Genomic DNA, 12,673 nt, shown 5'->3' with positions numbered 1-12,673 from the left:
GGGCGCGGTGGGGCGGACACGCCCCCGGGGCCGCCGGCGCCGCCAGATGAACCGGGGCGGCGGGGCGCGATGGGCTTCGCTGGCGCCGGGGCCGTGTGCGCGCTGTGGCGCCGGGCCGAGGGCCCCGAGGAGCGGCGGCTGCTGGAGCTCTTCTCGTACGGGCTGATGGCGCTGGGCGCCGCCTCGGCGCTGCTGCTGTGCTTCATCCCCATGCCCTACGGCCGGTACTCCTCGCGGCGCTTCGGCTGGCTGCTGCCCGCCCGCCCCGCATGGGCGCTGCAGGAGCTGCCCTCGCTCCTCGTCCCGCTGGGGCTCGCCGCCTGTGGCGGGGCGGGGGCGGCCGCACGGCCCAACCGCGTCCTGCTGGGCTGTTTCCTCCTGCACTACGCGCACAGGTGCGGGCCGGGCGGGAGGATGGATGGATGGCCGGGGCTCCCTGCAGTGCTGGGGCAGGAGAGGGGATCGGCCTTCATGGGGAGACCTCCCTGCTGCCTCCCGACCGAAGGCAGGGAGGTTGTGTTAGTTAGCGTTCGTTACTTAATGTAGTTGTCACTGACGTCTCTTCTGCCTCGCTGCGTGAGGGTAGGCTCGGTGTTGTCACGGTGGCCGGGTCAATGGCCGGTGCCGCTGCCCTGTGCTCCCTGTGCTCCCTGTGCTCCCTGTGCCGGGCATTGATGCTCCGGCTGCCAACGGAGCTCTCAGTGAGCGCCGCTCCATCCCTGTGCTGCTGCCGTGCCTCCTGCCGGCTCCCGCTTCAGCAGTGGATCCGCATCCCTGTGCTGTTCCTGTGCCTCCTGCCGGCTCCCGCTTCAGCAGTGGATCCGCATCCCTGTGCTGTTCCTGTGCCTCCTGCCGGCTCCCGCTTCAGCAGTGGATCCGCATCCCTGTGCTGCCGCTGTGCCTCCTGCCGGCTCCCGCTTCAGCAGTGGATCCCCATCCCTGTGCTGTTCCTGTGCCTCCTGCCGGCTCCCGCTTCAGCAGTGGATTCATCCAGGATGTCTTAAGGTCACAGTGTTACGACAAGGACGGTTTAGCACCGTGTGCTGATATAATCTTGATGCTGCGAACCAAAAGCTATTTTCCAATTATATTGTTCAACGTTGTCTTTCAACACGGCGTTCATTGCAGGAGTTGGACTTGATGAACCGCGCGTGTTTCCTCCAGCACAGCATATTCAGCAGGTTTATTACAATACTGGTAAAGCTGAGGCTGGGCGCCCTATGTTGCCAGGTAGTCAACAGTATCTAGGCATTTTGTAAAAATACTTGGAGAAGGCAGCTTAGCTGGAGCCCAGGTGCAATATTGCTGTTCTTGTGGAGTATGGACAGTAGCTACTGGTCATACTCCACGAGTAAATTTGCCACCAAGACAGAAGGGACAGACTCGTCAGGTTTTCTTAAGCCACTTGTGTGGCTGGTATCTTATTTTCTGGTGCTTATTGAGAAAAGCTCTTGCTTTTGACCAAGTGTATTCCACAGCCTTGTGGTGGGGAAGTATATGACTTATGGCTGGTCTGGAGGCTGCCTTTGAAAACCTGGAATTGTGTCTTTGCTCCCCCTTTTCCTTCTCTTAAGCATAGAGACATTAGCTTTTACATGGGATCTTAACTCGTCCTTGATGTCTGGGAATAGCTAGGAATGTGAGGCAATGGTTTGTACAAAAAGCTGAGCGCTGTCCTGCAATTTCTTTTTTTCCAGTTGCTTATTGCTATTCCCAAACCTGAGGGACTCTTCTGTAGGTGGACCTAGGCTGGAAGAGGCCTCTGTTATCTAGTTCTGTTTGTAGTAGCATTGCGTGCTTTAAATCATCCTGTAATTAATTCATTACTCTTCTTGGAAGCTGCTAGGATTGGACTTCCTTTGGAAAGGTTATTTAGAAGCAGTCGTCCTTGGGTAGATGGAAAACACGTGAAGAATGCTCAGGCTTCAGTGATCCTGCTTCTGTATCATTATGGATCATAATTAAATCAATAGACAATTGGGAGTTGGCTAGTTCCGCAAGAAAGAACACAAAATATTCACCTGCTCTTCTTGTTTGGAGCTAGTTTGTTTACTTGCATAATCCCCCAGGAAAAGCAATCAAGATTCCTTTCCCGAATGAGGTGGCAATTTGGGGTTTGTCACGTCTTTAGAAGTACCATAGAGTAGACCAAAATTGTCAAGGTGAAGCAATTAATGTTTGGGTTACAGGCTAGGGAGGAAACTGAGGTCAATTAAGTTAATTTTAAGGGGATTAACTTTCCCCATAGAAGTGCTGGGGGAATTTGGTGGAAGGATCTTGAGTCCTAGCTTGCCTCAGAAAGCCTGATGATATAACTGAGGATTTAGGAACAATAATGGTCTGTGCTTAATATCGATTGTCTTTATTCCTCTCACCAAAGTAATTGCTTTGGATACAAAGTTTAAAATTTCTGCCACATGGGAGAGAGGAATGATCTGGTAATTCTAATTAGGCAAAAAAAAGAGAATGTTTTAGATTTTAAAGCAAGTATAGCTATCCTTTCAAACAGGCACCAAGGGCTGGTGCTGAGAATTTGAAAAGTGGAGTAGTGTGGACAGTGTTTGGACTTCAAAGCTATCTTTTTTTGTTATTAATACAATAAATTTTCTTTTCTTTGCTGTAGGGCACTCATCTTTCCTCTTCTGATCCGTGAAGGAAAACCAACACCGTTTTTCACTTTTGTGTTAGCTCTTCTGTTCTGCGTTTTCAACGGATACTTGCAGGGCCGAAGCTTAACCACCTATGCAACTTACCCTCCAGGCTGGCTGGCTGATTCACGCTTCATTACAGGTGAGTTAAATCACTTCTGAGAACATCAGGCGTAATTTTCCTCTGTCTTCGTAGCTATTAATTTTTTTATTGTGATTTTATAGTATCTTCAATGCCATTTTATAAGTCTTCCCATAATTTTCTCATTGGTGTAGCTGGCCTTCTAACCTTTACCTGGTTTTTGTCTCCTTTTACTTTAGAACTGTGAACTGGCACTTCTTTCTGCAGTGCTAGATGATTTGATTGTCATCTTTACTCCTTAACAGCCAAGTAAATCCAGGTCATTTATTTTTTTTCATGTAGAAATTTGCAGCCCTACATGGAACCAGCAGCATGCATGTTTAGAAGAAGCAAAGATTTTCTGTGTAACGTGGATTAAACTAAAGTAAACAAGTTAATGGAGTAAAAACTCCAGCAAGGATAGCTGCTAACTACCAACGTGCCATGGCAAATGGTACAAGTCTTTGGTGTCAGCTTATCCACACTGGATACACACACCGGCACCAATCCAGCTACCCTGCTGACTGGGGAGTGGCTTTGTCAAATGACAAAACTGGTGCCACAAGGAAGGGGTGGAGGGGTTGATCATTCATTCCCAATTGGGAATTGAGGTTACATTTATACTTGAAGCCATGGATATGATTAAAAGACTAAGGTATTTAGTGAAAAAATGTTTTATTTGCTCTATTTTTTTGTTTCCTAGCATCGACTTTTGCCTACTGTAAAAATGATAGTATCAATTCCTAATTAAATCTTTACAGAAAGATCATTTTCATCTAAAGATAAACCAGAATATTTTACCTTATAGGCAGAGTACTGAACTGTGTAGATCCTCGATGTGAGTCAGTACCCTTCTTTTTGTGATTCTGTAGCCAGAGCAAGTTAGTGTTTCTCCTATATTTCTCAAGCCTTTTACAACAACAACAACAAAAAAAATAATTGCTTGTCTTTATTCCAATGTTATTTTAGATGACAGTAGAGGACAACTGTGCTAAATGCTGTCATGAATATAAGGTTGAAGAAATTTCAATCTGAGAAGATTCTCTTGCCAAGATTAGCAGGCAGTTCTGTTTGTGCACTAAAAATAGAGAAATGGAGGTACAAGGGAATGATTTCAGTGGACACTAGAATATATTTGAAATTTTCTTGATTGTTTCAAATTTCCACTCTCCTTAAATCAGAATCCAGAAAAAAAAGATAAAAGGATTTGTTGATCAAAACTGTTGAAGACTGAAGCCAGGCAGGCTTTGTTTTCAGTACCTTAGTTGAAAGGTATCTCAATACGGTGCTGTGAATAAATCATGATTAAGGAGCCATAAATCAGTTGCTCCTTACTCAAATATCTTAAAAAAAAAATCTTAATAAGACTTGATTCTCAAGTTTCCTTGAGTTCTTTTGGGTGTTTGGGTTTTTTTTTTTTAAGTTTCAAGGATTTCTGAAAGATGCAAATGCATGACAGTAGTTAGGTTCATCTGCCTTCAGCTATGAATACTTCTGTATATGAATTAATTTGGTTTGTATTTGTGGTTTTGTTTGCTTTTTTCCCAAATAATACCAGTTTGAAATATATGCTTGTGTATATTTCTAGTACTGCTAAACATAAGTGAAGTGTTGCTCTGGTGACTACTGTTAGCCAATACAGTGCTTTAAAAGTTATCCTGAAAACTAAGAAAGTGAAGATTGCTGGTATGTGCATCAACCACTTTAATAGTGTGACCACTGCTGATTTTTGAGTCTAATTTTAACAAATCTCGAGATAAAATTTGTCATGCCCATTAAACAACTAAACTGAAGACTTCCTTTCTTTTTTTAATTCCTGTAATTAGAATATATTTTAGGGTTTTTGTTTGTTTGTTTGTTTGTTTGTTTTTGTTTTGCAATGCATATCAACATAATTGGATCTTAAGAACTTATAATTGCTATTTGGTATTCATCCCAGCTGGGGCACCTCTAAATACCTGCAGTTTATGCTTATAGCTTTGGTCAAAGCAAATCCCAAGGTGAAGTATTGTACACTGGGTACTCCCTGAACAACTGGACTATTCAAAAATATCTGACAGTGTCTTTCAGCTTCTGTTTAAAATTACTAAAAAAATTTTCTAGGATATTAGAAAACAATGATAGCAAGAAAGTGCATTTCCTGGTAGTTAATATGATATTTTTTAAGCTGTGTGAAGTTACATGTGGAAGATAATACAAGTATTACAAGTAGTGGCCAACAAAGGTTCTATATCTGGAAGCTGAAATGAGATAAATTTCCAGAGAAGACAGAAATTTGGAGAAGTCAGGCTGATTAACTATCATGGTGAGAAGTTTCAAACAACTGATGTGTTCTCTGACTATGGAGCCTTATTACATAGTTTGTCTGTTTTGGGGAACACAATAATTTACATCTATAGCAGCAGTTGATTTGGAGCAGGAATATGGTTTTTGATATGATTTCCTCATGGTTTCTCTGGACTGTGTGTTGGTTTAGTTCAGAGCAGTGAACCTGTCTGTTTTCAGAGGAAATGGGAATGTTCTGCTTCAAGTGCAGAACCATGAGCTTCCAAACCAAGAGCAATGTTGTAATCTTTCAGCATGAACCTACACCTGCGTGCCAATAAAGAGCTTGTGAAGAGGGCTAGTGGTGCCCCAAAGTGGTGACTGCTATGAACAGGACACCAACACCTCTGTGCCTCACCCTTGTGCCCTTTCCTAATGTATCTGCACTTTTAGTTGGAAACTCCTTTCTTCCTTTGCTTGCTTTAGCTTCTTCAAACCCTTTGCAGTATGCCATGTCTTTTCTTACTCCTTTAAGTTCCTATTCAACAACTTTCTTTGAACGTTGATGGCTAACTCTTTTGTGAGTCAAAACATTTTTTTAGCAGCAGCTCTACAAAGCGGAACAGCACCTGCAACTCACAAGGTGCAGGTTACAGAACATCAGCACCTCAACTATTGCATGAATATTTTATCTGGCAATGAAACAATTAGGCACACGTGTCACCTCTGCTCTGTTCACACATCAGACCTGAAGAGAGTGTATGCATTGCCCATATTTGGATATAATCTTGTAGGAAAGGAATGTGGATTAGCAGTGTCTCTCCTAATATCAACAGCTCTTTGGATGCTCCAGATGATTATATCTTGTTGGAAAAACTAATCACAGAATCTGAGATGAGGCTGTGGTTAACCTCAAAACACAGACCTTATCTGTTCCTTATCAGCAGGGAATGTGGCCTTCAAAGGAAGAAAAGGTAACATGTTGCCAAGGGATAAAAATAATTTTAACCCTAAATTCCTTTTGATTTATCCCACCCTCATGGCAACATAAGGATGTAGAATGTGACACAATCTCAGTTTCTGTGAAAGGCTGTAATAAATGGCTAAACCGTTCTGCTGAACGGCACGAGTAAATGGTACGTTAGTTCCTTCACAGTTGTATTCCTTTTATTGCACAGAAATCTGTTGGGGAAATTTTGATATGCTATCAGTAAAATAGTAAAAGGAGAGTGGGGCTAAAATGTGTCCCTCTGGGAAGATTAAAAATGGCTGTTTCTTTCAGTGTGTAAAATTTTAGCGTATTTGTTTTTCTGTGTGGAAGTTAGGGAAACATACACCTTGCATCTGCATATATGCACATACATATATTTATATAAGTCTAGCACCATAAGAATAAACTTCATATTTACAGTGCTATTTCCCATCTAGGGAGCTGTTGATACTGTGAGCTCTACTGACTGAGGAGCACAGTGTGGGACTGGCACTGTGCAGGATGTCACCAGAACTATTTACGCTGCTTACATTACTACTGCTTTGAGACAATATGCCTAATGTGATATCTGACTGTAATTTGTTTTCTGAACAAACACAGTGCACTAAATATAGTATTTTCAATATTTCTCTTCAGGTTTATTAGGGTGGTTGATTGGCATGGCCATCAATATTCATTCTGATCATATTCTCAGAAATCTGAGAAAACCAGGGGAAACCGGTTACAAGATACCAAGAGGTAAGTGAAATGGTACAGAAATTAATATAACAAAAAGAAGTATCTCTCAAAGAAGAGGTAGAGAGAGCTTGGACTGGTGAGGATGGAGAAGAGAAGGCTCAGGGAGATCTTACCAAAGTTTATATATACATGATGGGAGAGAATGAAGAAGAGAGAACCAGGCTCTCCTTAGTTGTGCCTAGTGACAGGACCAGAGGCAGTAGACACAAAATTCAAATACATAAAATTATATCTGATTTCTTTTTCTTCTGGTAGTGGTCAAACACACAGGTGTCCAACAGGTTGCTCAGAGAGATTGCAGGGAGACTCGAAGCCAGAGTAGGCATAGTCCTGGGCAACATATTCTGGCTGATCCTGCTTCAACAATGGTGGTTGGACAAGATTATCTCAAGACATCCCTTCCAACCTAAAGTGCTTCTGTGTGAAAATGATCTGAAGCTTAGTGTATATGAAGCAAGATAGTAATTTATGATATAAGAGGCAACTGAAAACAGTATTTTGTTTTCTACCACAGGAACTGATTTTATAGTTTGGGAAACATTTTTTCCTCTTAAGCTAAGTATTGTAAGGAATCCGTTTAATGATATCACTTGGCTTGTGCAAATCTTTGGGTTTCTTGACCCATGTTGGCTACATTTTTAGAAAGGGGTAAAAATGTAACAGCATGCCCAACTTTCCAGAGGATCAGCAGGTGGGTGGAGAAGAAAGACCTAAATTATTGACTCAGTGTGGGGGCAGGAGGGGAATGAAGAAAGTACTGAGCATGTGACCCATCTGATGTCCCATATATGAAGAGGGAGGTACCTAAAATAATTGGGGAACAGCAACAATTTTGGAAAGGGAGACACAGGGTAAAGAGGACAGAAATCCAAATAAATTTGTCATTATAAATTCTGGCCTTTGTGGGAAAATGGAGACTATGAAAGGCTTTCTTATGGAGTCTATATGGAAGTGTTAAGTTTTATTGATGCTTTTGGAAACAGGCACTCTTCTGGGCACATTACACTCACTGAGAGCAGAAAGATAGTACTGCCTCTGAATTCTATTGTCTCACTATATTTTTTTCTCTTAGTTGTTACTTTTTCTTGGCTATTAATTTTTTTTTAATAAAACTGCAAGAACTAAGATATATAAACTAGACTGTTACTTTTCACCAAGAAAGTGAAAATAATTATGATTTTAATAGATGTAAATTAAAGTGCTCATGTGAAAAATTAATATGAATACACTGTACTGTGTTCAAAAAGTATACAAAAAGGTTCTGAAGGAAATATGTTATTTGCTGTAAGATCAGGAGGAGCTGATCTTTTTGATGTTGCTTATCCAGTTTAACTGCCAGAATTTCAGAGAATGTCACAAAAGTAGTGTAATTAGAGCAAGGTCAAAACGTGTCCTTTATTACATTTGCCAAATACTTGTTTGTTTATCCCCACTGGAAAAGCACATACTGAGACGTTATCAATTTGTACATTGACTTTGGAATTAGGGTGAAATTCTTAATTTATAAAATACCCAGCAGCTGAGTACCAATTATTTATGCACATTTGTCTATACAATAGACTTTATAAGGTAGAGAATAAATTTGGAACTTTACTTGATAATAATGGTATTGTTCATAATTAACTTAATTTCTAAAATACTTAAAGAAATGAAAAATTGTAGGCTAACTAACCCTAACCCTATGGGTACCTTCTGGGACACAGGAGGAGTATGTCTTCTATTTCTACCTATTTTTTAAAAGGTTTAGTGTATGATCAAAGAACACGTTATTAAGTAATTATTCACAAAGGCATGTACTTGCTTCTGATGCTAATAAATCTGCTTTTTTTTTCTTTATTTAAAGAGGAAAAGTGGAGCTACAGAAGGTCTCTTAGAGTGAGGTCTGAAGTGATCTTTCATAGTACAGCTTGAACTGAAAAATGCTGTCTCCACTGCCTTTAAATATTAAATAGAGACATTGGTGATATAGCTCCTATTTGATGTATGGAAAAGATAACGCTGGACATCTTGATTAAGGTATTTTGAAGTAACTCTGTCCTGCTTTCAGGAGGAATGTTTGAGTATGTCAGTGGAGCCAACTTTTTTGGAGAGATCCTGGAATGGTTTGGGTTTGCCCTTGCCTGCTGCACCATTGAAAGCTTTGCATTTGCATTGTGTACTCTCTTCATCCTGGGTTCAAGGGCAAGACAACACCACAAGTAAGTGTTCCTGCCTTGTCATTTCTGCTGTCTCTACGCCACACTGCATTTCCATTTCACAAATAATGCCTCATCCTATAGGGATGTTGCAGAGCAAGTTTTGTGAAAGACACTGCTGCTGTAGGGCAGAATATGATAGAGAATAATCTGAGAAGATTAAGTACTGCAGAATTTCAGCAGAGTAGTACAGAGCATAAACACAGTACAACAAAGTGGTAAAACAATGTTTAAATGAAGATAGTTCATCCTGGATCTGTAAAGATTATAGTCAAGTTTAGCAATATTGTCTTAATTAATCAAACACTATACTTTCCCTTCTCAAACTTGTTTCTGTAACATTAAAATTTTGGAAATCACCCAAGCTGTCTTTAACAGGCACACTTTATAGTCATGTCTGTATCATATTGTCTATAATCAATTATATGGCCATTATGAAAACAGTTGTGGTAGATGATATTTAATGAAGTCTCTGCTCTAAACATTCTGACTGCTCATGTACTGCATTTATAGTGCAGCTTTCCTGCTAACAAAAAGGACCATAGCTTGGGGAGACTTGATTCATGAAAGGATTCTTATTAAGGAATAGCATGTTTAAAAGATTTTGACATGTTAATTTTATTTTGGTTATTTTCAGCTTCCTGCTTTGGTTCTTATGTTGAAACTTAGTGGCATAAGAGGAAATAAACATGAATTTAAGGAGGAAATGGATTGGAAAAATTACTGACCATCTGTGAGGGCAGCCATGTCTATGTCTAAAGGAATCCTGAAAACCTCTAGAAATAGGTTTGCCCCTTGTTTGTAGATGTTCCGGGTCTGTGTTACCCTCCCAGAGAACAAGTTTCTTCCACTAGCCAACCTGAGCCTTCCAAACCTGTTGCCTATGACCATCTCTTCCTGTTTCATCACCTGCTATTAGTGAGCAGAGTTGCAGAGTATCTTGAGTTGGGAGGAGCATTTGAAGGTTGTCCAGTCAACTGGTGTGGCTGCTCCAGACAGGGCAAACCACAAGGCTCTGCCTAGTAGCCCAGGGCTCATCTAATTGAGTTCTGAGTGTCTCCTCCTTGCCAGATGAAGCAAGGACAGGTTCTCCTGCCTCTCCTTGTACATTACATTCTTCAGGCTCAAATTCCATGGTTGGTTTCCATCAATCTTAAGCTTTGATGGCAGTCTTTCAGAACATCAAGAAAGGCTAAATGTTGTTAGAGGAAATTATTTACACTAAAGGAAAATGGAAGAGGAGTACAGGAAAAAACTCCAAGTAACTAAAAACATCAAATCCATGTAAGTGAAGAAACATGTTAGTGTAGTTTATTTTAAAAACTTAGGCTAAGTGACTCAAATGGGTAAATAGCGTAATAATTGTATTCTCTAGATGCAGGTTATCGTGCATGTTCTGTTTATTCCAGCTTTGATCTTGCAGTTAGCTGTTGATATTCATAATATCTGCACCTTCAAGGAGCCCAAGTGAACTTAGTTCTTTCATTTCAGAGAAGCAGAAGAATAAATATTCAAAAATGGGAGTAAACATGCTTGTTATGGAAGGTGAAAATACAAATATCTGATAGTGCTGAGCATTTTGTTTTTCTTGTCTGAATTTGTAAATAGTGATGGTCTTTGAGAGGTGTTAGCAAAAAAGCCAGTGCAACGTTTTATTTATGTTCAAATTCTAACTGCAGCCAAAGATGTTTCTATGCAGAATGGGACTCTCATTCCAGTGTGTGAAGTATCCCTTGCTTTCATGTGAAGTCATTATGCAATGACATGTTTTTGATTTAATTTTTTCTCCCCCTAATTCTAAAATGTATAAATACTCAGGATGTGTAACAATATACATTTTGAAAAAATAGGTTATTCCTTACCTGACATAACTCACCACATCTGTTGGTTTGATTTCCCATTGCTGGCAGCTGTAACTTAGTAGTGTTGTATTTGGTGATTAGATGTCATTAGGGTGAATGCAGTAAATGCCATTTTTCTATCCAGAGTAGGTTCTAAAGGCTTTTGTTTGTTTGTAGACAACAATGGATTAAACACATTGTACAATTATTTAATTTCCTCAATAGTGTTTTGAAGACTCAATACTCATCAGATTTCTTTGTTTTTCAGATGGTACCTTAAGAAATTTGAAGACTATCCAAAGGACAGAAAAATTGTCATCCCATTTTTGTACTGAGCTGTGCTTTTAACACTTTGAGGCGGGTGGCTTTTAGTAACAGCCAACATTTTACAGATGCTGGCAGGTTAGCAACACGCTCAGATCATCACTGTGACAAAGCCTTTCCATCAGTGCTATTACTTACTGCTTTTTCCTCTTAATGGTAACCCAGAAATCTGATGGACAGGGTGAATAGGAACAGAAATGCCTTTCCAGGAGTGAAGCACCTTCATAAATACATTAGGCAATGAGTCTGAATTGGCATCGTGAGAAGTACTGTGCATGACTTCTGATGCTTTTTTTTTTTTCTGCCTGTGAGGGCTTCTGCTGTTTCCACTCAATGTAGCCAAGCTGTCCTGACGATTGTGCTGTGAGCTCAGCCACCCTCACTGCAGTCTGGATGGTGTGTGTTCTGCCTACATACACAAACAGGGTTGATTTTATTTTTTTCCCTGCTTTACTAATCCTTTCATTTCCCCCCACCTGCATCTCCAGAAGAGCTGGTGATTTAGACCAAGGAATTAGATTAATACAGTTTCTTTTAAATGAGAGGCAGTGTTTTTCCTTCTCTTTGTACTTTTAAAAAATATAGGGACACTGTATAGACAATATTTAATGATATTTACAAAAAAGTTTTATTGCTAATAGATTAATATTGTCATCTACCTCTTAAAATTGATAGCTATCTCAATATGCAATGTCTGTCTTCACACTCTAAACTGGTTTTAGAAGTCTACTTAGGATACTTAGGCAAATCTAGCATTGTTGACAATTGTGTAATGTTTTCTAACTTACTTTATAAAAAACCTTTTTAAAAATTTTTAAAAAATTTAAGATTTAAAAAAAAATTCTTACTGTGCTGTTTTAAAAAAATCAAGTGTCTTCCTTCTTCCGTTGTTAACATTGTAGATGATCTTATATTCCAAAATTCTGGACCTTTGCATCAGTTCTCATTCCCAAGCCTTTTACTCAAAGGACTCCAGAATGGTTTCAAGAACATGATGGAATCCCAAGCATATAGATTTTTAAGTTAGCTGTGTCTTTTGCATGATTGAAATAATAAAGCATCTTTTAGAATTGCTGACACCAAAAAAAAAAAAAAACAAAAACCAAACCAAAACAACTCAAGAGAAAACCAAAACAAAAAAAAAGAAAAATCCAGCAAAACCTCAAGCAAACACCCAAATTCTAATAATTAAAAAAAAAATTAAAAACCAAACAAATGAGTACTAGCTAAAAAAAAACTTTCCACAAAACCTCAAAACTCTGCTGCTAATATAGTCTGAAAATAAATGGAATTCAAAGTTCTGCCAAGTGTCATCTGCTCTGTTCACACTTTTATGTTGGGTTATGTTGTTCAAAACAAATTAGTAACAATTTTGTCAGATGTTAAGTTTTCCAGTAGAGTATTGCAGTAAGATTTGTTTTGATGAACGGTTGTGATGCTTGCTGGGGAGAGAGGATGGTGAAGAGTTTGATTTACTCCTCAATACTATAATTGAGTTATTGGACAATAGAAGGTCAATAGAACCACTTAAAGCCTATTCTGAAGATAAT

General features: G+C 39.8%; 1 protein-coding gene across 1 annotated transcript; it reads left to right on the top strand.

The window, feature by feature from the left end:
• Nucleotides 1–69: 69 nt before the first annotated feature.
• On the top strand, nt 70–12,423 carry SRD5A1 (steroid 5 alpha-reductase 1; the record flags this gene model as incomplete). Its single annotated transcript, XM_083876433.1, has 5 exons — nt 70–395; nt 2,624–2,790; nt 6,662–6,763; nt 8,811–8,961; nt 11,068–12,423. The coding sequence occupies 5 exons, from the start codon at nt 70–72 to the stop codon at nt 11,132–11,134; spliced, it is 813 nt and encodes a 270-aa protein (XP_083732559.1). The 3' UTR covers nt 11,135–12,423.
• Nucleotides 12,424–12,673: the final 250 nt, after the last annotated feature.

This window comes from Zosterops lateralis, assembly GCF_965231275.1.
Source record: "Zosterops lateralis genome assembly, chromosome: 1".
NCBI classification, from domain to species: Eukaryota; Metazoa; Chordata; class Aves; order Passeriformes; family Zosteropidae; genus Zosterops; species Zosterops lateralis.
The sequence above is the reverse complement of the archived record's forward strand: the minus strand, read 5'-3'. Positions and strand labels throughout refer to the sequence as shown.